Raw genomic sequence first — 27,328 nt, 5'->3', positions numbered from 1 at the left:
ACACAAGAGGTTCTGGCCCAGGAAGGGACTTATGAATGTGGCATATGAATAAAACCATGTCAGGAAAAAATTTAGTAACTGCCAATGGCTAAGGTAGCATTTTAATTTTTCTAATTAATGTTTCTGATTATTCAAAATCCCTTCAAAAACCAGGCATAAAAAATATTTTAAGAATTAAAAACCAGGCATACTCCTACCAGGAAGCCTTGCAGCCTTAGCTCTTACTCAGAGTGTTTCTCAGGGTTCTAGTCCACACACATCCAGCCTCCACTGACTTCAGGCAGATGCCCCAGAGGCTTTGCCAGTCCAGTATCTGCCAGTGCTTTTCCCAGGTACACACAAGTGTAGCTACCAGGCTCCAAGGCTTGAAGATGCCGAGCTCCAAGGACGTGAGCCTCGTGACAACCCCGCACCAGCCTACTACAGTTGTCTACTAACTCACATTTGCAGAAAGTCAAAAAGCTCTGTGGCTCCGTAATCATCTCTTCATGCACTTACTACCCTAGTGAGTGAAATCTCCTTCTTAGCAGGAACTATCTATCCTCTATAAATCAATTATTTAGTCACTAATGGTTATTACCGAGGCTCTGGTCAGCATGAAGAAGTGTACAAATCACTGAAAAATAAACTACTCAGAGGGGAGTGCACAGAACAGGGATTCTGGCTATCATTTGAATTGGAGTGGTGTTCATCATCAGTCTGTGCTGGGAATCCAAGAGTCCAACAAATCTTTCTCAAAGACCGCGGTTACTTTGAGGTAAACATTTTGCATGGGAACATTTAGAGGGTCTTTGGGATTTTTAATGCCAGAATCAGTCCATTGCTGTTGCACAGATCAGCCCCTTCTTCAGCAAGAAGAAACGATCACAGCTGTGGAAGGGCAGGGTATGGAAGCAATGATCATAGCGGCTCCTTTTTCTCTCATATTAGCAGGAAATGCAGGCCAAGTCCTTGCTGTACTTTCAGAAGGCCGTGCAAAACTGCAAAACCACTGCTTTGCAGTCAGTCGAGGAAAGGGGACATCTGACAATTTTGCTTGGGAATGTAAGATATCATAATGGAGCAGTATAGCAGCAAGAATTTCCATCTCTCACACTGTTTCCTCATTAAACATTTCCTCCATCAAAGAGTGTGCTGTGATATCAAAGCTTTTCCTCCATGGACTGAGATCATTCAGTAGAGGAGTTTCAGGAAATCCCAGCTCTTGGGACAATCCAATAAGTTCTCCTGAAATACTTAACACAACTCACCACATGGTAAAGTGTCTAGCAATACCTTCAACAAACTTATTAACCATGCTAAGAAACAGCAATACTTTCCCACAGATTCTGTGGCTACTTTCCTTGTTCCTACTAAATTTGAAAGTAAAATAATTCATTGAAAGCTAGGTTACCATTCTTCAAGCAGAAAGCACAAAATAATTAGTTGAAAGATTTCCACCCCCACAGACTACCTGAGTCCAGGAGCAATGATACTACCCAAATTGTCAGGTTCAAGAAGAAATAAGAGCTGACTGACTATGGACAGTAGCCAACGAGACAAAGGCAGAGGGCTTTAACTAACACAGTCTGGAAAGGAGGGCCTGTGGCACTGTGGCCTAGGGTTGGAGGCAGAATTTTCTGGAAACAAATGGTTTGATTTGAGAAGTACAGACCTGCATGACTTCTAACACCATCGAGATGTCATCCAGAATCCTAAACCTCTGTTTAATGAAAAAAATCCCAGAGGGGGCCACTGCTTGAGATTGTTTGACATATAGGCAGTTCCTAAAAGGAAACAAAATCCCAAACTCCCTCTTGGTCGGTAAGTACTTTGAAGACAAAAATTGCTGATTTTTTTTTCCTTTTTTAATTACAATTTACATTCAATTTCTTTTTTCCTCTAATCACTTTGGTTCTATTTTTAGAGTCTTTGACTCATAAAGAGAAGCTTTTTAAGTCTAGAGTGGCTTTTTAAGTTGGTGGAGTTTAGTTCATTCATAAAAGCAAGTAAGCAAGATGCAAGGTATTCACTAAATTTTCAAGAGGCAGAACCTGGATGTTTGGATCCCAAATGCAATCTCCTCTAAAATTCACATTGGGGGAAAAAAATGCCATTTAAAGTCTAGGTTAGCTGGAAAGAAAAGAGTTCATAAAGAGGGTAAGAATGTCCATTTACCACTTTCTGGCTTCTCAGTAATTTTCTTAGGGAAAAAAATGACAAATGGCAAAAACGTATTTCACATGTTCCAGTCATTCCTCTTGACCAGAGGCAGGCAGAGCAATCAGCACATCTGAAAACCAAACCGGGAGGTGACATTTTCGTTGTCCAAAAATTTCTTTGGAAAGCAGGAACATAGACAGGGAGAGTCGCACACGAGTGCCCTCTTGCTCATGGCAACCTGAGCGGCACATGGCAACCTGCGGTGGCTTGGACGGCCAGGTTGCCGTCCATTGGGAAAGAATGATCACGCACGTGGTAACGGAGTTAATGCAGTAAAGCCAATATAAACACGAATGTTTTGTCTTCTGACAGCATATGAATGTGCAAGCCTTAAGTTATAGGAGAAAAGGGGCTAATTTTAGATTTGTTCCTAGCCCTCTCCATGTGAATGGTGTCGCTGTGAGCCCAGCAATGAAGTTCACTGTGTTGTAGCAGACTGCGCAGTTCCTGAGTGTGTCAACCCAGTCTATGAACCAGAACAATGTTGTCCTGTCTGCAAAAATGGTAAGACCACGCTGCCTTAGCTTTCCAAGAGGGGTTAGTGCCAAACACAGGCGTTTCACCACTGCACACCATTCGCCGCAAGAGCCCTCTGAGACCCACCTCTGGTTTTTCAATGTGGGCATGGCCAGTTTATAGCTTTATCCCACCCTAGGGTGAAAATAAGCCAGCAATGGGTGAATCGTGAAGCTTTCAGTCTGGGGAACTGCAGCTCCTATGCGCTGACTTTGTTGTGACGCCTGTAACTTATTGTTGATTTACAAGGAGGAGGTCGGAAAGAAGAAGTACCATCTTCTCGTAGTGACTGAATTTCTTCTCTCTCGTGGGTGCTATGAAGCAGTTTGCCTTGTTTCATAGTGCATAACCCAGACGAGAGAGGAAAAACGCCAGGTATTTTGCTTGGGGCATAGATAAGACTTTAGGTTTAAAGTTAAAGAAATACAGGATTCAATTATTAATGCACTTAAGTTGACGTAAGAAAAGACTAGAAAGTTTAAGGCTTTTATTCTAGGTCTTTATCACAATGGAGTCTTGCTCTCATAGTAATTGTTATAGAGGGGGTTTTGGTTTATAAGATCACGGATTTCGGGGTAGCCCTCATCAATGGAGAGGCAGAAATGAAAGCAGTATGCTAATCACCCCAAATCAAGGCAACGCTGCAGAGTAGACGATGCAAGGCCATAACCCCAGAAGAGCATGTCAGCAGAGCCAGTATCGTGCTCTTCCTACTGGTCATGTACTATCAAAACATAAAGCTCTGCTTGGTAACACTCCCCGGATGCCCCCTCTTGGCATTAACATCTGCTTGAAAAAGTAATTCTAGCTCTTAATTAGGCTGAGGTCACTGTAGTGCCGAATCCCTGTGCCCTCTCTTGAGCTAGCAGCACTCATCTTCCTCTATTACACGTTGTTTGGTCTTTTTTGGGGGGGGGCCTGAATTGGGCATAATGTTAGCTCACATACTTGTCTTTTACTTTGAAGAAGTATAATTGGTAAAGAGGGGTATCAGGTTATTTAGTTAAAGAAAATTCAAAAGCAGCTCTGATTATTTTTAATCATAATTTTATGTTTTAGTATCTTCCCAAAGGACTTATGAAGAATCCTATGACATTTTTCCAGACACAGTTTTTACTCTTCCTGATCATATAAATCTAATAAGTTGACTATTAAACTGCTCACCTGGCTTCTCTTTTTCTTTTCCCTATCGCCCAACTGGCCTGTCACAGTGGCCATCTCTCTGACTTAGAATGTGGAAATCAATATTATCCTGAAGTTCTAATCTATATAATATAGGCAAAGATGTAAAATTTAAGACTTTATATATTTAAAAAGGATTTTGAAGAAACTGGAAAAGGTACAGGAAGAACCATGAGATGATTTAATGGTTGAAAAATAGGACCTATGAGGACAGGCTGAAGGAGTTAGCATAATTTGTCCTGGAAAAGAGAAAGCTCAAGGGAAACCTAACTGTCATAAAGCATATGAATGGTTAGTCTAAAGTGGAAGAGGACCTGTTATTTTTCATTTTCTCCAAGGACAGAAGGAAGAAAAAATCAGCTACCTAATCAATCTTTAAAATTAGGATTGACACGTCTTTGACTGAACACTGGTGTGTTTTTTTCTAGAAGCAACTGTCTAAATAGGTCCTTAAGGATCCTCTCCTCCTTAAGTGGCCTTGGTCGGCTTTGTTTTTACATGTAGGGTATGCGAAATTATGCTCACAGTTAAAATCTCTTGTCTGGACATCCTCAGGATATTCACAGAATTAAAGCATATGAGATCATGTATTCAAAATAGAGGTTTTATGTGTGAATCTGCCACATCAGCCCAGCCACCCCACACCAAAGCCTATGATATGCCCAGAGTGAATCTCAATGTCAGATGTTAATGCAGCCACTACAAGCTAGTCACTTAATAACTGATGTCACCAAGATTATCCTATTTTGCTCTAACATGTGCCAGAGTAGGAATTTGTTTTCAAATGAAACCCTCTTTGTTCAATTAATTAATTCATTAGTAATCCTGTTGATAGAACAAGGTATATTAGTAAAGTTTTCCAAATTTTTGTTCATGAAGCACAACAAAATGACCACTTCTGTTCTCTTTTGCCATTTCCAAGCAAACGTTTTTCCTTTTTAAATTAGGGAAATGGACCTTAATTAGAGTTAGTAGAAACAGTCTTATTGTACTATAACATTATGATATCTTTTTTTTATTATTAAATTCTAGTAATTAGTCACTTGTGCCCCAAAGTATGGTATAATCATTACCAAGAAGAGCATATTAAGGCCCACTAGAGAATCCTTATGGTCACCAGGGTTGCCAGCATTTTAGTGAGACAACAGACTGAGCCCAAGTCTTGCTTGCCCTCAGCCCTCATTGGAAGTCTAGCCCAGAAAACAACAACAGATCGCCCATGTAAAGAAAAAGTGAAGGGAAATAGATGTGTACTATACAAAATATAACTAGGACACTTTCCTAAATTTCCAACACACGATAACCCTGTCTTATTCTATATGACAAGATAAATTTGGCCATTATAATGTAAACTGTTTTAAAAGTATGCTACTATTTTCTTATATTAAAAAAAAAACAAGATTAAAAATCTACCCTGTAGAATCAAGCTAGATGCACTAGATCTTAATTAGTAAACAGTCCTGTAACATTTTATACATTTTTAAATCTTCATAAATATTAAAAAATTTCAGTTTGCATAAATGCTGATTATCTTGGCTGGCAAATACTTTCCTTTTGCATACTACATTTTTCTGCCTTCCTGAATTACAATTTGCAAAGAGCAAGAGGCATTAAAGATACAAAATGAAAGTTTAGAGCGATAGAACCTACCACACGTAATATTAAAACACAGTATTCAGCAAATATCAAAGTCTTTCTTCTCAGATTATTTAAGAACAAACAAAGCAAAGAAGTTTAATGATGTGTAGTTTTTCAGGAAAAAGTAGTCACCAATGAAAATGTAACAATTATCTTTAGATACAAGGATTTTTACAATATTATAAAGTACAAGGTAATATGTTCCCTAGATAAACAATGATAGCTCATCTTTACTCTACATAATGTAATTCTTATGAATAAATTTAAATACATATACTTGTAAAGTTTTTCTCATAGGGTGTTTAAAAAAAAAAAGAAAGGAAAAACTTTAATTTCCTTGTTTCAATAATTACCTCAAGCAAAGTTTTCAATGGTTATCAATGAACATATCCAAGCCATAAAACATAGTCCATTAAAGTTACTTTAGCACCAAATAAAGATTCTTCATTTACTCTGAATAAAATAGAAACATTAAGGAAAGATTTGAATGGCTGGGCACACACAAACCAAGAGGGACAAGAGGAGAGGGATTATTTATCTGGGGAGTATTCGGGGGATTAACATAGGAACATGAGAATGTATTGTTTTTAAGAGTATTATCAAGCACTTGCATCTCCCTCCTTTGTACATCTGCAAGAGCTAGTAATCCAAACGCCTCCTGAAACATAAGACATTTCCAGACTGGTTTTCTTTCCCCAAGATGGTATTACTTTGACCTATCTTTCCACCCCAATCCTTTCCATGTGAATTAATGAATACTCTTCATGTGTTTTTTGTTTGTTTTTATAGCATAAAAAGAAAAATAGGTTAGCATAGCATCTGCTTGAAGAAAATGTTCTACACTGGAGTATCCTATAAACATTTCAGATATTTGGTAACTGATCATGCCTTTGACTACTGAAATATATGATCATGAGAGCACCCAAACTACAAGCTGCATGTTTTTACATTTCATCAGCCAGTATGTCAGTGAGTTCTACATTTTCACTGGAATATATATTCAGTCATTATTCATGGTTCTGAAGGAAAAGTCACTTTATGAAAAATTGGGATAGACAGGAAACACCCACAAAATCCTCCATACACACTAAGTGAGGCATTTTCATATCCTTTCTAACTAAACTAAAGTTGTCATAAGCCCTGTTCAAATATTTAATTCCATATCCCTTATGCTCTTCTAGTTTATGAGTGAAACAAATAAGGCAGGAAACAGACCAGCCAAAAGGGCAAATGGAAAGAAGACAATAGCGGGATGGGCAGAGCACCGATAGGGGAGAGGGGACTTCAGAAGCATCCAAAGCCCCTAGAGGTACTTGGGAGAAAAGGCTCGACACAGGTAATTGCTAGTATCCCTAATACACGAGGAACCCCTTGAAATAAGAGAAAAACAGTTCCACAGGGAGGAAGGAAATGAGCAAAAGGCATACAAAGGAAATTCACAGAAGAAAACCAAATGTCTAGTAAATATATGACAATTTGCTTAAACTCACAAGGGATCAAGAAGATAGAAATTAAAAAGATACCACTATTGTAATGATAATATTTGAGATGGGTGATACCTCAAGTTGGCAAAAGTATTAAGGCCTGAGAATGTTAGAACAACTTTTAAGACGGTTCTTTCCATCACCATTTTCATGTAATTTGGGGGCAAAGCAGCAGTTCCGTGTCTTGTACTTTGTCCCACATTCACATGCTCAGTTTTCACTGCATTTTAGGAGTGAAAGGTGAGAGAGAATGTAATAGCCTTTCAATGGGTAGTGAAATACATTTCAACCTTTAAAAAGGCCTTACTGACATTTTTTACTGCTGTGTAAAATAAGCAAGCAGTATATAGTGGACTATGCATTATTTTATGCATAATATAATAATTTAAGGAATACATATTTTAAAATATTTTATTGTAAACTAATATATAACTTCAAAGAAATATTAAATTTGTATGTACATAGGAAAAGAGCTAAATGGATACACAATAGAACATTAACGATACTTGCAAGGAGTAGAAATGAGAAGGTAAAAGGAGGGGAGACGAGATAATTTCTTTAAAACTTTGAATCCTTACAAATTGATGTTAATAAAAACTACAGAAATGTATACAAACAGAGCTCACAAACAAAATACAAATATTTCAAATGCATGAAACACCTCACTAATAGATTAATTTATATATTTTTTAATTTTTTAATTTTTAAATTGATTTTAGAGAGAGGAAGGGAGAGAGAGAAACATGATGTGAGAGAAACATTGATCGGTTGTCCCTACAAGCGCCCCCACAGGGAATTGGACCCGCAACCTGGGTGTGTGCCCCGACCAGAATCAAACCAGCCACCTCTGTGTGTACGTGATGATGCTCCAACCAGCCAACCCACACCGGGCAGGGCTGATTTTTATTTTTTAAGCCCCTTTTTGTTATTTTTATGTGTGGCATTGAGAAAGCTCTGGAAGAATACATGCCAAATTTTTACAGTGATCAGAAGATTAATTAAAGATCACAAGTGAGAAGGTAGAAGCAGAGAACTTTGGCTTTTTATTTCATGGGCCTTTATATTGAATGAATTTTCAATAAACTATTTTATTTTATAATTTAAATGGTTACATCAATCCTTTAAAGAAAAGATAAATATAATGACATTTAAACTCTTCCAGAGGAGACAGAACAAAATTTTCCATGTCTTTTTTTTTTCTTTTTTTTTTCTGGAGTATAATATTGATACCAACCAAAGATTACACACTAAGGAAAAGAGAATAGAGGGTAACCTTATTTTTTATTAGTATTAAAAAATTATTAAAGTACTAAATCCCTGATCTAAAGCCCTTGGGGTGTGGATTTTACAGAGGAAATGAAGTTCATATATTGTATAATATGCCACCAATGTTTCAGTACAGCATTCTTCAGTCAATCACATGGACAGTTCTATAGCAAAATGTATGACAATCATACTATAAGGACTGAATAAATACGGAGTCTCCCATCATCTTGGTTAAGGTTTCCATCCCAACTGAGATTTGGTATCAAAGTTGTGAAAAAATATTGAGTCTCAGAGATTGTGATAAAGGGAGTGTATATTTGTGTTAACAAACAGAATCTAACAGTGGGTTGAAATAATTATTTATCCTGACCAAGTGGAGTTTATAAAAATAGTTCAAAATTAGGAACTGTCTTGATAGATTTTATTCTACTAGTAAATCGAAGAGAAATATCATAATATTATTGCTATAGATACATAAAGACATTAGACATAAATCAGCAAAAACTATTGACAAAAACTCTTCATCAGATAAGAGTAAGTAGATAATTTTTACATGGCAAATTATATCTACCTTAGGCCCAAAAGATAGAACAAGGTTTAAGGTAAACACTGAATGCGTTCTCAATAAAATCAGGAATAAGACAATGATGCCCACTATTTAAAATTTCAGACACATAGTAGATATGAACTAGCTAATGTAATTAGGATAAAAAAGAATCAGAGGAAAAAAATTGAAGAAAAACCTGTTATATTGGCAAATGATATGATTGTATACTTGAAAAAAGCAAGAAAATACATTAAAACTACTATAAAGAGAATTTGGTAAGATAGGACACAAAATGAACGTACAGATCTTTTTGTATATGTACATGCATATGTATATGTAATTAAAATAAAATTGTAGTGCTGATACATGGTACAGAGATATCAATAGAATATAATAGTTCACACACAGACCTAACAATGGGAAAATGTGGCATATAACAGATAAAGTAGTATTTTAAATCAAGAGCAGAAGGATAATTTGTAACAGACACATGGGATAGTTGTCTGAAAAATAATTTAAAATTCCTACCTTATCTCATAATTTATAACAAAATCAATTCAACCCAGAATTAAATATAAACTATTTTCCAAAACAGACCAAGAAGAAAACCTGGGTCATTAGTTTTATAATCTTGAAGTGGCTAGATTTTAAAAACAAACAGACAAAAATCTCCACATAGCAAAACAAAACAGAATACCACTGTAAACAAATTAAAAACTGGGTGAAAAAAATTAATCTATATCCCAAAGGATTAATCTCTCTCATCTATAAAGAGCTCTTAGAAATTGATAAGGAAACTCTATTTTTAAAATGGGCAAAGAACTTTAAAAGTCATTACACAAAAAATGAAACAAAAAAATTCCTAAAATATGTTTAAAAAAATACTCAAACCACTTCAAAAAAATAAAAATAAAAATTTGATACAATTGTTTTTACTTACAGATTGGCAAAATTTAATAAAACAGGCAAGCAATCTTTCATGTTGCTGGTGCATTCCCCCACGGAAGGAAATGTGACAATATATGTCAAAATAGAAGTGCATGTATCTTTTATCTCAGAAATAACACTTCTATTTACAGATGTGTGAAACGACAGATGACCCATGCTACTCATTTTCTATGTTGTACTTCCAGTTTTCTGATTAATGAAAAATGATCAGAAAATTTTTAGGAATTACTATAGATTTAAATGTTTAAATGAGCTGTAGATTGATAGTCAAAAAGAACTAATTTCTTTAAATACTTCATCAAATAGTTTATTGCACATAATATTTTGGCTTCCATTTACCTTCATTTTACTTTTTCATCTCATAATATATTTATGAACTTTGTTCAACACTGTATTATAGAAATCTACTTATCATCAACAGGCAGCTGGCTACTTTTGAAAGAAAAATAAATAAAATAAATATTAATGTTTGGTGGACATATATATACCATTTAAAAATTACAAACCCTTACAAAAATCTATTTTAAAATAATAACAAAGAGGACATATAAGATTTCTAAATGTGAAAACTCAAATTTGATAGGTTGTTATCTTCCTCGTGATAAATGGAAATCCTATCACATTTTTTAAAGTGATGTAATTTTTTTTGTTAGTTGACAAAAATTGGAAAATTTAAGTACATTAAAAGAAATGCACTTGAAAAGACTGGAAAATTCAATCTACCAGATATGTTAAAATAATATATAAAGGTAAAATAATTTAATGTGATAGTAGAACAAAAATAATTCCATTTATAGAATAGAAAATTAGAAAATATCAATATTTGTATTACAGTTTTGTACACAATTAAAGTGACATCCAAGTATCTGATGACAGGAAGTATTATTCTAAAAATACATTATAAAGGTTTACCAGTGATTCCAGCTCTGGGAATATAGATGAAGAAACCCTAAGACACTAATTCAAAAGAATATATGCTCCCCTATGTTAATTGCAGCGTTATTTACAATAGCCAAGATTTGAAAGCAATCCAAGTGCCCATCAGGAGATGAGTGGATAAAAAAGCTGAGGTACATTTACACCACAGAGTACTACTTGGATGTAAAAAAAGAGAAAATCTTACCCTTTGCGATAGCATGGATGGACCTGGAGAGCATTATGCTCAGTGAAATAAGCCAGTCAGAGAAAAACAAGTTCCATATGATTTCACTTATATGTGGAATCTAAAGACCAAAATAAACTAACAAACAAAATAGAAACAGACTCATATATAGAGAATAGACTAACAGCTGTAAGAGGGGTGGGGGGATTGAAGGGTTGGGTGAAAAGGTGAAGGGATTAAAAAACCAAACTTACAGACACAGACAGCAGTCGATTGTCAGAGAGGAAGAGGAGTGGGGGAGGTAGATGAGAGTAAAGACGGTGATGGAGGGAGACTTGACTTGGGGTGGTGAACACACAATACAATATACAGACAATGGATTGTAAAATTGTACACCTGAAACCTATATAAATTTATTAACCAATGTCACCCCAATAAATCCAATAAAATTTAAAAATGTTAATCATTTTGTAAAGTGAAATTACATTTGTCTAACCCATTATACAAAAATAAATTTCAGTTGGATTAAAAATCTAAATCTAAAAAATAAAATTATAAAAAAATGTTTTTAAATAATGTGAACATTAACTTATTCTCAGGATGGGAATGGTCTTCCTAAACATAAAATAAATAAAGAATTAAAAAGAAAAACTAAAATTCAGACTAGGTAACATTATTTTATCCATAAATTTCTTCATAAAGTAAAAGAAGACAGTGTCTAATTCGGAAAGGTAAAACACAGCAGGCAATCTCATGTACGGTGGGTGAGAATATAAACTGATGTATCCTCTCTGAAGGGCAAAAAAAGTGTGCAGACCTTTGATCCAGCAATGTCACTACTAGAAATAGATCAAAAAGAAATAATCAGTAAGTATATAAAGATGTGTATTATAGAGATATTTATTACAAAGTTGTGTATAATAACAAAAATTTAGAAAACCTAATACCTGAACAGTCAACAATAAGGTGCTATTTTAGAAAAACTATATAATATCTACATAAACTGACCACTAAGAGAATACTACAAATAGTATTATAGAAAAAAGTTAAAAACAACCTCCACAAAAAAATGCCTATTCAGAGTATATTATTAAAATAAGCTAGTAGGCCAGAAGGCATTTTTTGTTTAAAAAGAAATATATATATCATCCAGGCCGGCATAGCTCAGTGGTTGAGCATTGAACTATGAACCAGCAGGTCACAGTTCAATTCCCAGTCAGGGCACATGCCAGGGCTGCAGGCTCCATCCCCAGTAGGGGGCGTGCAGGAGGTAGCCGATCAATGACTCATCATTGATGTTTCTCTCCCTTCCTCTCTCTGAAATCAATAAAAACATTTAATTAATAAATAAATATAAAAAGAATATATATCATATGCATAGAAAAAGACTGGAAGAAAATACTTCAAAATGTTAATGGTACTTAACTCTGAACAGTAGGCTAATGGGTGATTTTTACTTTCTACTCTTTACTAGCCCATATTGTCTACATTTCCTACAACAGACACGCATTATCCATGTGATTTAAAATTATGATTTAAAAGAGAAAATAGAAAATACCTTTAAAAGATTATGTAAATTTTCTCACTATTTTTATAATTCCATTAAATAATCAATGACGTGTCACTTATTAGAAATTGTATTATAATTCCTGGTTGTAATTTGTACTCTCTAAATTAATTAACCAACTAATAATCCTACCATTTGACTTTCAACACCTTAACTTCAAATTTCTTATAAAGCATTTGGACAAACCTCATTGCCCATTTTATGCACCTATGAGGACAATTGCTAAAATATTCACCTAAGTATCTCCATCTATATTTTCATGAAGCTATTTTGCAGAATCAGCCTTTTAAATTTGAATATTGGATGCAAGTATCTCACCTTAAGTTGATATTTTCTCACTTCCTCTGAGGTAGATAATTAGTAACATGTGAAACAAAGACATTGAAAACAAACACACTGAAGATGAAAAATTTTCTGGCAACATATACATTTGCCCCTGAAAACAGTTTGTGATGAAAGCACATCCTATGAAAGGCAGTTTCAAAGTCTGCATTTCACTGACTCCACAACTGAAGGTCAGAATTATCATATTCATACAGAGTAGATGTCAAAGCAGAGTAATTATAAATAGCTATTTTAATGAGCCACAAACAATAATTTCCTATTGCTTTCATAGATATTCCTCCAAAATATGAAAGGAAATATTGATATTTATGCTGTCTTAAACCAACAGGATTCCTTCTTAATTCATCAGCAAATTAGGTTTCCAAAACATTGTTGTACAATGTTGACACAATGAAAATTAATGCCATATTCATTTCCTGCTAATCGAGTCTCATTTTAATTTATCAGGACTACCCAGTCCTTCAGAAAATAAAGGAAGGCCAACACATGCAAAAATGTGCACTTTTTCGCTGTTCCCCCTCACATATAGGAAAAGCTTAGGAACTATATTTTCTCTACAGAAATCTTTGGAATGTCGAGTCCAGTCCTCCCTCAAAGCACCCACTTACTCCCACTCCTTGCTCTCACTCCTTCAAGTGCCATGTAGTATTTTAATGTTCAGTGTCTCAGCCCACAGGGCACCTGAGAGACCAGGGGAAGAGTAATACTATCTTTTTCCTAAATATTCATATAACTTCAAGATAATCTGGCTCAAAACTAGTAGCTCGGCAAAGTGTTGACTGTATCTCCTAGAAGTGACCATGTGTTTCTAATCTTAACCTCACCTACTCTCTTACTCTTGAGCCTATCTTCAATTATGTTTTTGTATAATGTTGCTGACTTTTAGGACTGTATAGCTATCTCTAATAAAACACCTCTGTGAACCAAAGATGGCAGTAACAGGGCAACTGGTATCATGAACAGGTTTCTTGGGAGCTGGATTGGATTCTAGTAGTAATTAAGTGGGGTGAGGTCTGACTGGGAAGCCAAGGCATTCAGTTGCCCCAAGATTCGTGACCTCCGAGAAATCATCTCATCTCTCTAAGGTAGGCTTAAGTCATTGGCCCTAGGAGAGACCGACTGCTTGGTCTCAGAAGTGTGGAGCCATCCATCTATAATAACCCCCAAGCTCTTCTTCAGTTGCTCTCAGAGGACATCCACATAACTCTCAGAGGACCCAGAGACTAAGGGGTCACTGCTGACGATGAAGTATCTGATCAAGTATCAGAGTTTCGCTGCATCCAAACCTCCTTGCTGATGTAGACACATGAGGAAGTTGTCCTCAATGCACCTCACGTCAGCATCACCATGGAGCAGCACAGGCTTTCCAGAGATAGAGGTCCAGAGCAAACCGTACCCCACCATCCACCACCTTTCACCCCCACCAAATAATGTAAACCTTGTACAGTCAGACAAAAGCCAAGCAGAGTTGTACTGTAAATAATGTGCCTTGACCTTTTTTGAATTTAAGTGTCTACAAAATAATTTGAGCAAGATGAGCTTGGAGGGCCTCAAGCAAGGTACTAGTTCATCTTCCTCAGAAGTTTCAGAGGTCCAGAGCAAGAATCCCTAAGAGACTCATCCCGAGACACAAATTCCCAGACTCCTTTTCTTACAGATAAGATGGAACCTCTTGGTCCTCTACTTCCCATGCCATTGGTAAAGAAAGGACTGAGAACTCGGGGTGTTCCTAAAGAGATCTTAGCACCTCCTCAGCCAACATTCATGGCCTCACCCTCACTGTTGGACTTGAGACACTTAGGACTAATTTTTTCCTACTTATCTCAGACTGCACCAGAAGCCTAAGACCTCAGCCACTGGGCTCTGATCCACACATGGTTCTGCGAACTATGAGGTAACCCCCAAAACTACCACTTTCCATTCCCGTTCCCTGCTTTTTCATTCTCCATCACACCTACTGCTACCTGAATAATATAGATTTTTACACATTTAGTTGCTTGTCTCCCCTCTGTCCACAAGTATAAACTCTATGTGGGAAAGGACTTCTGTCTGTTTTGTTCACTGTTGTATCCTCACAATCTACAATACATTGTAGGTGTAAATATATGATTTGAATGAATAAATGAACAAACACCCATACTGTTATTTTGGAAGAGCTAAAATTAAATCAGGAATTTGATTCTTTGACTTACTGTAAATTCTCTCTTGAAAAGTACCAGTCTTGTATTTGATAGAAAGGAGCTATCAAACGGAGAGACATTGTGCAATGGGAAGAGGAGTGCTAATTAGATTTATTTCCTAATTTTAGTTTACCAATAAGATTAGTGGTGCATATGCTGATGGAAAGTGTATTGGGGTGATTTAGAAAAGACAGGCTGATTGCCAGGGGTAACCAAGTCCAGCTTGATCTTTTATTGCTTCATGATCTTGTCATGGACCCAGAAAGCTTCTGTTTCTTAAAAACTGACTTAACCACTTAATGTAACGTATAGGTCACTGTGGTGCAAGATTAATGTCATGCTTTAGCCAGTGTTATCCTTAATGATAGGTTTTATCTAAAAACAGGGATTGCACTTTTAAGATTTAAGGAAGCCATAAACATTGAATATGTGATTTGTCAGGGTTTGGTGAAATCAACTGAACTTAATATGAAGACATGAGACAAATTCAGAAAATGTGACTTGATCATGGGAAGAAGGAGAACAATTGATTGCAAGGGATAATATTAAATTCTAGAAACCAAATTGTGCAGCTGTAAATGAAGTAAAAAATATGGCATAAAACAGGGACAAAGGGACCTTGCTAACCGATGTCTTCTCTGGCACACAGTGATTGGGGAACTCTCCAGGGATGGCTGTGGCTGAGGAATGAAGTGCTTGGCAGTAACACCTTGGATATTTAATGCAGCTCTGAACTGCTTTAGATCAATCTGTCAGAAATGTTAAACCTCTTTTGAAACATATTTATGGTTGGATACCCCTCAATTGAGAAAAGGGAAATGGGAAGCTCCTGCATGCGCACTTATGTTGCTTCCATGAGCTTCATTTGTACAAGGTGATGACTCATCGGCCTTAAATGCTGCTGTTTGTCAACGTACATAGCCACCCCTGAGTCCTCCCTCCCTCTCACCCTCACTTTTATGTGTTCCGCAGAAATGTCCATAAAGCAACACACCTGCCTCCTGGAAGGCTAAGCTCAGTTAATTTCCGGTGTCGTTAAATAACAAAATAGTCGGCAGTGTTGTATCCACATCTTTTTCTGTGTTGTGACTTCTAATAGGGGGAACACATACAGCACCAGGGACTGATTTGATTATTTCTTTAGTGAAATGAGTCAAGCAGAGAAAGACAAATACCATATGGTTTCACTTATATGTGGAACCTAAAAATGAACAAACAAAACAAAAACAGACTGAAAAAAACAACAGAGACCAAAGGGATGGTTACCAGAAGTGAGGGGGTGGAGAGGATGGGTAAAAGGGGAGGGAGGATTGTCAACAGTATTGCGATGTTTACAGGGTGACAGGTGATTGCTAGAATTAGTGGGGTGATCACACTGTGAGATATTAAAATGTTGAATCACTATATTGCACACAGGAAACTAATCAATGTAAGATTATATACCAGTTATACCTAAATAAAAATAAATTTTTTAAAAAGAATGGAGATAGATGACAAAGAAAAGCAACATAGAAAAGCTGCAGGACAGAGGAGAGCATGGGGGCCTTTCAAGCCAGAATTCCTGCAGGTTGATGACTAAAAAACACACCTTAATTGGATTCTGTTTTAACTCCCAGCAAAGGCAATGGTCCAGTCCCTGAGCTGAGTGAAGTAATCAGCCACCTATGCAATATCATCTGAAGTATACTAGACAGTGCCCCTTCATTAATTTCTCTCAGCACTGTCTCGTAGTTTTCAGTGTACAAAACTCAAAACTTTCACATCTATGGTCAGTTTTATTCCAGAGTATTTTCTTTTAAATGCTACTTAATTAGCATACATTTTAAAAACTCTATTTGCTGCCAGCATATAGAAATAAAATTGGTATTTTTATACTGATCTTGGATCCTGGAACATTGCAAAACTCAGTTATTAGATATAGTTGCTTTTTGGTAGATTCCGTTTGACTTTCTAAAGAGATGATCATGTTACCTGTAAATAAAGGCAGTCCATTTCTTTCTTACCAATTTGGATGCTTTTTAGTTTTTCTTATCTTATTGCGTTTGCTAGAACATTTCATACAATGTTGAATACAAGTGCTAAAACCACAGATCCTTGTGTTGTTCAGATATAAAAGGAAAATAATTTAGTCTTTCCCAATTAAATAGAATTTTACCTGCAAGTTTTTCATAGATGCCCATATCAGGCTGAGAAAGTTCCCTTCTATTATTACTTTGCAAGGAGATTTTATCAGTAATGGATACTGGTTTTTGTTAAAGGCTTTTTGGTATCATGTGATTTTTCTTTCATAGTTTTAAAATATATGATTCATATTGATTGATTTTCAAATATTAAGCCATTCCTAGAGTAAACTACATTTGGACATGAAGTGCTGTCCTTTTTTATATACTGCTGAATTTCATTTGCTAAAATTGTGTTTAATTTTTTTAACAATATTGAGTCTTCCAATTTAAGTTTGCGAGGCATATTGGTCACTAGCTTTCTTTCTTTGCAATATCTTTGTTGGGTTTGGGTATCAAGATATTGCTAACCAATTAGAATGAGTTAAAAAAATATATTCTTTATTTTTTTTCTAGTTTTCTGGAATAATGTATAGAATTAGTATTAATTTTACCTTATGTGTTTGGCAGGATTCACCAATAACCTATGAAGTTATCTGAGCTGCAGGTTTCTCTATGGAAACTTTTTTTAAAACAAATTTATTTAATAACTGTGGTATATGTGTTATTGTACTCCGAGTTAGCATTGTTAATATTTCCTTAGTATCCATTTAATATCTTCAAATTCTGTAGCTATTTCATCTTTCTCTTTCCTGATGCTGGTCAATTTTCCTTCCATATTTCTCCTCATTAGTCTGGCTAAAGATTTATCAATTTATTTATTCAAACAACTTCTGGAATTATTGATTTTCTTTAGCAATTACTGTTTTCTGTTTTATTGATATCCCTCCAATCCTTATTGTTTTCTTTCTTCTGCCTACTTTAGGTTTAACTTGATCTTTTTTTAGTTTCTAGAGGTAAGATTTAGCAGACTCAATTTGAGACCTACCTCCTTTTTTAATACAGGTGTTTCTATAAATACCCTAAGTTCAACAGAAGCATCACCTTCCAATTTTGATATATTGTGTTTACATATTCATTAAACATAAAATAATTTCCAATTACCTTTTTGACTTTTTCCTTGAACCATGAGTTATTTAGAATGTGTTAATTTCAATTTGAAAATATCATATATTTCCCAGGTATCTATCTACTTATTGTTAATTTCTGATTTAATTCCACAGGAATGGAAGAACGTACTTTTATTACTCAAATTATTTTATATTTACTGAGACTTGTTTTATGGCCAAGAATATCTTATATCTTGGTAAATATTCTATATGTAACTATATGATGTGTATCAATATTGCTGTTTCTGAGTATGGCATCATATAATTGTTAATTAAGCCAAGTTGATTGATAGGGTTGTTCAAATCTTTCATATTCTTACTGATAATCTGCCTACAATCATTGAGAGAGGGGTATTGAAACCTCAGACTATACATGGATTTGTTCACTTCTTCTAGCACTTCTATCACCTTTGTTTTATACACATTGAAACTTATGTGTGTCGATATTTAGGATTTATTGTGACTTCTTCATAAATTGACTGCTTTATGATTATTAAATGATATTCTTTATGCCTTTGTATTCTTTGCTCAGTAATCAATATAGCTAATCTAGCTTCCTTTAGTGTTAGCATGCTCTATCTTGTTCCACCACCCTACTTTTATCTATTTGTGTTTGTATATTTGAAGTTTTTTACCTATAGGCAGCATAAAGTTGGGTATTGTTTTTTTTCTGATTCCAAAGACTTTGTCCTTTCCATAGTGCTATGGTTATTATTTACCATAAAATAGAAATAAGACATTTAATAATGGATTTTCTAATTGTGCTTTTCAGCTCAGTACATTAAAACATTTCTAATTTGCCACCTTAAAAGATTTAGCTGACTACTAGAATTTTAAAAGAGATTTTCTGTAGATCAGCAGGGAAAGAAATTTATATTGCAAGGACAAAAGTAATAAAATATAAAGACTTTAAAGTGGTTAATTTTATCACTCGGTTTAATGACAAATACTGAGAACAAGAATTTGCAGTAGAAGGGGAGGCAAGACTCAGAAGGAAATTGGTTCATTTGACAAAATGCCAAACATAGCACATGATTGCTGACTTAAGAACAAAACTTTTGGACTTTTGGGTGACTTACAAACCCCTTCTCAAATGTTGAAGATATGACCTTTATTTTATTTTATATTTTTTATTGATTTGAGAGAGAGAAACATCACTTGGTTGCCTCCCACATACACCCCAGCCAGGGGTAGAACCCACAACCCAGTTATATGCCCTAACCAGGAATCAGACCTGCCACCTTTCGGTGTATGGGAGAATGCTCCAACCAACTAAGCCACGCCAGCCAGGGCAGAAGATACAAACTTTTTAAAAATTAACATTATCCATTGAATCTTCATTAAAGGTAATCAATATTTTTTATTTAAAAAATATTACCAAAATTTTATATTCTTTTGATCGAAAGACACTCAGATCTTGGTTTAAATATTTTAAATAAATAAAACTTTAATAAATATTTTCAGAACAAAAATAATCATTTTTTAAACTTCTGTTATTATGACTATTAGAGAGCATCAAATAATTGCATTTTACTACTGAATTCAACCAATGATGAAAGATACACAAAGTATAATAAATCTAAGAGAACATTCCATACATATTGTGCTAATAACTCTGTCAAACAGTCAGAAACAACCAGTTAGCTCCAATGTAGTCCATGCAGTCAACTCAATCCTGACATGAGAAGCGGGTCTGCTTCAGATTTATACTTCCTCAGTAAGAGCTCTTTCAAGGATCGTGGGTGTATTGGACTTGAGAAGATGAAAAGAAAATCTGTATAGCATTGGAGGTCTCTATGTTCCCTTAGGGATAGCTAGAAGTAAAACATCACCTTGAAAGGCATTAGGACAAAATCATAAATTTTCCAGAACTGCTCTGCACTCATTTCAGCTATTTAAAATTTCCTACACTTAAGCAAAATGTAAACTTTATTTCATTCCCGTTGAAGAAAAGCCTAAGAAAGAATATTGGCTGCACAAATGAATACTCATGATATGATTATTTTTCTTTATAGCATGGTTGTAAAGAATAGAAATGGAACTGATTTTCCCTATGTCTCAGCATTCTTCAAGCATCTAGGAAATTACAGCCAACCTTTAAACAGGGTTTGACTTTAAAAAAAGGCAAAGGGAAAATGATGTTACATGTGAGTCTCCAAATGAACTATTAATATATGCAAAACATCATCATGATAATATGGATACAGGCATGGACTCGTTACAGAATAGATATAGTTCAAAGAAGAGGGCTATACCTCAGACTCTATAAATGAATTTCCCCCCCAAATTACTTTCTAGATAAAATTGGAAATCATAGGAGAATAGAATTTAAACTGAAGGAGACCTTGGAAGTGATTTGATATAAGTCTCTTATTTTGTACTTGAAGAAATCCTAAGGTTGGAAGGTGAAGGTGAATTATTCAGAAGACTACAACAGAAAGAGCTAGGACTAGAAACCAGCTCTGCTCACCCTCAGGGGACTAATGTCTTTAAATAAATACATACTCTGTGTTATCCCAAAGGTGTTTGTTGGTTTGTTTTTATTTAACAGAAATGCTCGTACATTTTTATGACAAGTATTTTATATAATTTAATTTGTTTTTATATGCCGCTTGATGTTGAGTGCCAATCAAATGATTCTTAAGTTTATTTTTGATTTTGCAAGCCCTTGTGAACCTACAAGTAAACATGTGTAGTTAGAATGTTAATGGCAACATTTACCCAAGAAGACTAGGATGTCTAGCATGTTAAAATGTTTGGAAAACTCCATGTCCTGGGTCAACTTTGAAAAACAAACAAACAAAAAAATGAAAATCTATTTCAAATTACTTCTTGGGATACAAAAATCCCCAAAATTTTTTAGTAGAGTGTTGAAAAATAGCTGCTGAGAGTCCCTTTTTAGCATCTATGTCTTTCTAGTGGCATGTTTTGTAATTGTCATGATTAATACATTCAACAGCACAATAAAATTAAAATATCAACACAGTTGTGCTCAATTCAGTTTAGCAAGTATTTATTGCCCTTCATCACTTAGTCAACACATATTTATTGAGTACCCACCATTTGCCAGACATTGTGCTAACTTCTAGAAATACAATGGTGACTAAGATTAGTCCCTGTCTTCAAGCAACTCCCAGCCTTAAGGGAAATCTTGGCAAGAAATCAAGTAAAGAAGCAATTAATTGCCGTTATAATATGCTCAAAGAAAAATCTGCTAAAGAGTGCCTAGGGGAAAAAAGTAAACAGAATTGTAAGTCACTTTGGCCACATTAGAGAGACTCAATTGTAAGAATTAATTGCAATGCGGGGCAGTCTATTGGTTCTCATGCTTTTTCCCCTACAGAATCTTCGAACTGTTATGTCCACTAGTTTGAACACAGCTGAAAATATTTCATGTACTTATAATTTGATAAATATTTAATAGTTTTTTATTAGTATCTGGTTACATAGAGGATTGATGGAGTGTTAGGAATTGGCAGGTCAAAGAGATTTTTGTACTACTTCCTGCTCTCTTCTGCCACAGTTAGAAACAAAAATCTGATAGGAGAGTATTTAGGAAAATAATAGAAATACGCTAAAGATTAGAGCCAAGGAAATTAAGAAGGTGCAGGTAGAAAAGTTTATTTGAGAACCTCTGTGTTTCTTTGTTTTCTTCTTTCCCTCTCACGCCACTTGATATTTCTCAGTCATCTTCTCTCTCTATTCCTCTGACAGTCCTAGCTACTTCAATCATCTATAATGTCACTTAAAACACCAGCAGGTAAAGAATAATCTAATTCCAAACCATAGCATCTGTGACTTGTTCTTTTAGTTCTCAGAAGTTGAAAACATTGACTTCCAATGTTGTTTCAGGGACTTCAATAGCAAATGCCTAAAGTATTTTTCAAAGACTCCCTGTGGGAAAAGGAAAATATTTGCTTCTCAAAGAGTAAGCTGAAGTAACAGAACTTCAGTTTATAGCCCCCAGTTGAGAAAGGTGATCATGTCATGGGAAGATTATGCTAAAAATCAGGCTTAAGGTCATATTTTAGTTAAATGTATCCTCTTATTTTTCCACACAAGGATTTTTAAAAGCTATCTTAACTTGGCAGTAATTTTTGTTGTTTGCAAAAATATCTCAGTAATCTTTCCAACATGAGGAGGATGGCAATATCCAGGTTGGTCATGTTCTAACTGTTACAGGAGAGAAGAGGGGTTTGTCCCCCCCACCCTTGCTAGTGGGGGTGAAGTTTTTGCAATATCCTGAGAAAAGGAATTTTCTGAGACTCACACAGGAGAATGAGATATAGTAGAAAGCTTTATTTTTGTGAACTTACACCCTGGGTTTCCAAAGTCCCATTTCCCTTAGTCCTGTCATAGAAGTGTAGCTGGGGCTTCAGCAGAGCTAAAATCAGAGTTTCCTTTCCACATTGGAACTGGGCCCAGTCCAGCATCAAGCTAGCTTAGCTTGTGTTTCCCTGCTACAGTCCATTAGTCCATTGCATGTGGGGTCTGCATAGCTGTGGTCCATAGGGGCAAATGCAAGGAAACAGGAATGAGAGAACCCCACAAGCCAAGAGTCAAGCGCAACAAGAAAGCAAAATCCTTTGTTTGGGGGATTATGTATTCCCAAATTTCCATGTGCTTACAGTGGCCACGCCCATTCTGGCCAATGATTTCTGTTCCCGGATGTGACTGACAGACAAGTACCTTTCCTATGTCACCCCAACTTTACTGGGCATGTGTCTATCTTCCGTTTGTTGTATCTCTCTCCCAGTGTTTTTCAAGTAATAGGCTGGTGGTTCCCTGGGGAGTGCAAAGTTGCAGCTTCCTGGTGAAGCTGCCCAAATGACAAGCCTTCCATTATAATGTAAGGCCTTCCCTTTGCTCCTTTCTTGTTATTAATAACTAGCTAACTACAATGGTATCAGTTGTATTATATTTCTGGAAACTTGTTGGAAGAAGAAGAGTTTTGAAGCCTAAATCATGACTCCCCACAGAGCTTGCAGACTCCTTACTTTGCATCTTATGGGTATTTGATTATGTGTAATTTAAATAGAAGACTAAGGTTATTCATAGAAACTCAGTGGGGACTAAATTGATCTTCATGGTGACAAGATGCTTTCAGAATGTTCAGGCTTTATTCCTCATACGCCTATATCTAGTGGAAGATAGGGGGATGGATAGATCTTGTATCTGCCATATTTGGTGTGACTCAGATTGGCCTGAGTTGAAAATAAACAGGTCCCTGAACAAATACCCCTGTTCAGAAGAGTGTGATTGCTAGTTGGCCATGCTGGAGCCACATTCCTACTTCTGAAGGTGGAAATGGAGACAATACCACTAGAATCACATGGTAGTGAGGGGACAGGCAGTATTTTCCCAAGGAAAATAGGAGTGCTATTCTCAGGGGAAAAAAGTAATATTTCCTAAATGTCAAAAACATGTCATTTCCACTATAGTACAGAATCAGGAAGAAGTTAGAAATAGTTGCTATAAAATGTCTGTGTGTACATGCAGCACAGCTATAGGTGTTTGCCAGTAAAAGTAACAAATACATCATAGATAATCTAAGACCAAGAAAATGTTGATACAAAACATATTATGGTCATGCATGTTCAACTCAGACTTGATGAGTGAAAACCACCTTCCCATACAAGGGATCCTGATGCAGTACATGACCTCAAACCAGGCAATAGATTGAAGAGACCTAGAACACCAGTCCTATCTGTAACAGTCTGATGTTCCATATCACCGTGGTGATGTCAATCTCCTTATTTGTTCAGAACATCTATTAGCATTTCATGGAACAATTTGAGAAAACATTGCACTTTTGTGCTACCTCCTCAGTGAATATTCATATATATCTATATATCTATATGTCTATATATCTATATATCTATACATCTATATATCTCCCTAGCTTACGCATAGGTTTCTGCTGTCTTGAGTTTGGGAAGGAAAGCAATAAATTTTACAATTTTGGTGGTATCAATAAATTAGACCCCTTTTCTTAGCTTTCTATGACCTTTGGGAAATGTGGTCAAGACCAGGAGCAATTTGTATGTATGGACGTGAGCAAAGCTAAATGGTTATCTTGATCTCATTAGCACATGTCTGAGTGAGCTGATCAATTACAAACAGGTTCACTGAAATTGTGAAGAAAGAACCTAATCATTACAGACACCTCTCAAAGATGTCATGCCAGTCTAAAAATTTTATCCATGAGAGATGGATTTAGAAAGAATGGATTACTGTGGGTTTAAAATGAACGGATTGCTGTTATCAGTATAACCCAAATTCCACTAATGTTTTTGTTTTGTTATTATCCATACTGCAACACTAAAATTAAAAAAGAGAAAGAAGAAAATTTCTTGCTGTGTACATGGAAGGCAGATCATGTTTCCTCACTTTGTAAGAGAAGAGCCTCTTGCATACATACTGAGAGCGTTATCAACCACCTAGCCTAAAAGAAGGGAGGCAGCATGGCAGGCTGAGAAGTGATGAGAATGTGGCAAATGAAGACTGTAATTCAACCCCATTAGAAGAATGACCTTGAGCGAGTCCCTTCATCTCCACAGGACTTGATTTTCTCACCTGCAAAGGAAAGTTAATAAGACCTGCCCTTCCTACGTCCTGAGTCTGTTGTGAGAATTAAATGTGTTGTCAAATATGAGTTCTAGGAAGAAAAAATGCATGTTTGTAGAAAAATATTACAACATTTGAGGGGGAAAAGTAATATCTATTATTGCATAAGTAAGCACTTATTTTGTTTCCTCCTCGTTCTTTGTCAAAGCCATTGTACAAGACAGTGAAATGATTTTGAGCAAAGCCTGTGGCAATAGAGAGACTAATTTTCCAATGCTACTTGTGTGACCTTGAACCAGCCATTTAACTGCCCAGCATCTTAGACTCCTCGTGTGAATTGGTAAATAAATACATTCCTCATAAAGTAATTATGAGGGTAAAATGAGATAACATATGCAAAATGCTTTGCATAGCACCTGGCACCTAAATGCTGGCAATTTATTGTGTCTATTATATAGAAAGGGTAAGAGGTGTCACTTATCTCAGGCTTGCCTCTGCTGCTTCCCACCCTTCTTGGGTCTCTATTATTGCAAAAAACAAACAAACAAACAAACAAAATACTTCAATGCAGTGCCAAACAGGACAGAAATTCATTTTGTTTATTGTGGAAATGAAAGGATACAGGGATAAATGAAAATCTGGTTTGGGAAAACCATGCTCTTTAGCACACAGTTGCCTCACCAAAGCCCCCGAATTCATGCAAATTGCTTACAACTGTTCGGCAAGTTAACTACCAGGCCCCCAGAACCCTTCTATTGAAAGCTTTCCATTGCATGTGTAAAAGCTCTCTTCTGGCTCTTAGACCCCAAAGAATTCTCCCTTTGGTGTACATCAATGGAATATTAAAAAGAAGACATCTGTTGAGAAGTATCTACATGAAGTTGTAGAATTGTAGCATTTTATGCCCAAATGGATCAGGTATGAAAAATTTGAATGCCTAGAGAGGCAGGTAAGAACCTAAATAAGTGAAGTAGGGGTTGTATTCTTTCAACATGGACTCTTCTGTATTAGCATATTCAAATCAAAAAGATCTTTATTTTAAAAAGAAATATATATTTTTTGAAACTCAGATAGAGATACAGATACTGAAAAATATAGCCATACTGTGAGAAAATTGACAATAAGCATAGTTGAGTGGAATGAACATTTAGTCCCAGTTTTGGGAAGAGAATAGGGAGTGGTGGAGACTGAGACAAATGGAAGAAAGCAATGTTGAATGAATCACCATTCTGCTTTGTTCAGTTGTCATGTAGGAATGTGAGACTGGTATTAAGCTTAACAATTTTTTAATGGAAGCCAGAAATCTGTTTTTTAAGTGAAATTTCCTAATTTTTTTTTACTGTTAGTTCAGAAAAACTTAAAAACAGAACGCAGGTAAACAAAAAGTGACTGTGATTGCTGACCATTAGAAGAGTCCCTGTTGCTGAGCAGTAACTGATTGCAAAAGAAGCTAAATGACTTGCTCAAGGTCACATGGATATTGGCAAAGCAAGAAGTTGAACCTGACCTGCTGAAACCCCCAGCCCAGGAAAATCAGTCTGTCATCTCGCATCTAAACCAGCCAGAATATTGTTGAAAACAGAATGCATGAAAATAAAACAGAGCAGTTAAATGTGCATGTTCTTATTTCTTTCTCTTTTTTTTTTTTTCTCAAGAGAGATCTCTTTTTTTCCCATGCTTTATTTTTTCATAGTGTGATAATAATTCTCACACTCACAGAAAGCAATCTTCTGCTTGATAGTTAATATCTTTGTAAATTTAAGGAAATATACTGCAGCCAGTATGCAGAGAAGTTTGGTACAAAAAGCACATACTGTATCATTTAAATCAATATTTTCAATGACATATATTCAGGACAAAATCATGCACATTCCAGCGGCTGGCTTACAGTTTTTAACATCCAGTGTGAAAATTACCACATATTGACATTCTGGTCAAAATCATGGTTTCCCTACAGCATAGTGATTGTAAAAATACTCATTAGGTTACCGATCATGGTGTCTAATGCTAAATACTAATGAAAAAAGGTTTTTGATTGGTATTTTTTAGACATAGTGCATCTAATTTGTCCCACCTCTCATGCTCTGCTGCACCACAGGCTTAAAACTAAAGAAATGACTTGTGGTTACCTGGTAAGCTAGTGCCACCCAACTCGAGAGCCTTATGAAAGCAGGTGCTGAATGGGAAATTGTTAGGTGGTGGGACACAGTGATTAAAACCTAAGCTGGCTTCCTTACCTCCATAATTATATTTATTCAGCAGACTTGGAAAGGAAAATCACATTTCCCCCTGCCATTCTCATGCTCTCTTTTTCTGTTTCCTTTTGAGCTGCTGAAGTACTTTTATATTTATCTACTTATTAACAGTGTGGAAACTCAGTGAGGAAAGCTGAACTTCAAACATTTATTTTGTCAATTGGTTATATAGCTGGAACCAAGGTGTTCTGTCCATGTCCAAGGGCATTGATTAATGTTCCTTAAGTGTCTAAGCCCCTTTGAGACCTCAATACCCAGACAGACTGTGGTTTTATTTTATGATAAAATAAGAAGTTCTAAAAAGACAAAAAGAAAAAAGAGAAAGGTTGCCAATGTTAATTTCTCTTCCATCTGCTAAAG

General features: G+C 35.7%; 1 protein-coding gene across 1 annotated transcript in view; it reads left to right on the top strand.

Moving 5' to 3' along the window:
- Positions 1–27,328, top strand: part of VWC2L (von Willebrand factor C domain containing 2 like) — a 139,663-nt gene that overhangs the window by 22,279 nt on the left and 90,056 nt on the right. Inside the window, exon 3 of the mRNA XM_081143224.1 lies at positions 2,577–2,706. Within this exon, the coding sequence (XP_080999350.1) occupies positions 2,577–2,706 (130 nt within the window). The remainder of the gene's footprint in view (positions 1–2,576; positions 2,707–27,328) is intronic.

This window comes from Miniopterus schreibersii (genome assembly GCF_964146895.1).
Source record: "Miniopterus schreibersii genome assembly, chromosome: 7".
In the NCBI taxonomy this organism is placed as follows: domain Eukaryota; kingdom Metazoa; phylum Chordata; class Mammalia; order Chiroptera; family Miniopteridae; genus Miniopterus; species Miniopterus schreibersii.
Note: the sequence above shows the minus strand (reverse complement) of the source record. Positions and strands in the feature narration are given on the sequence as shown.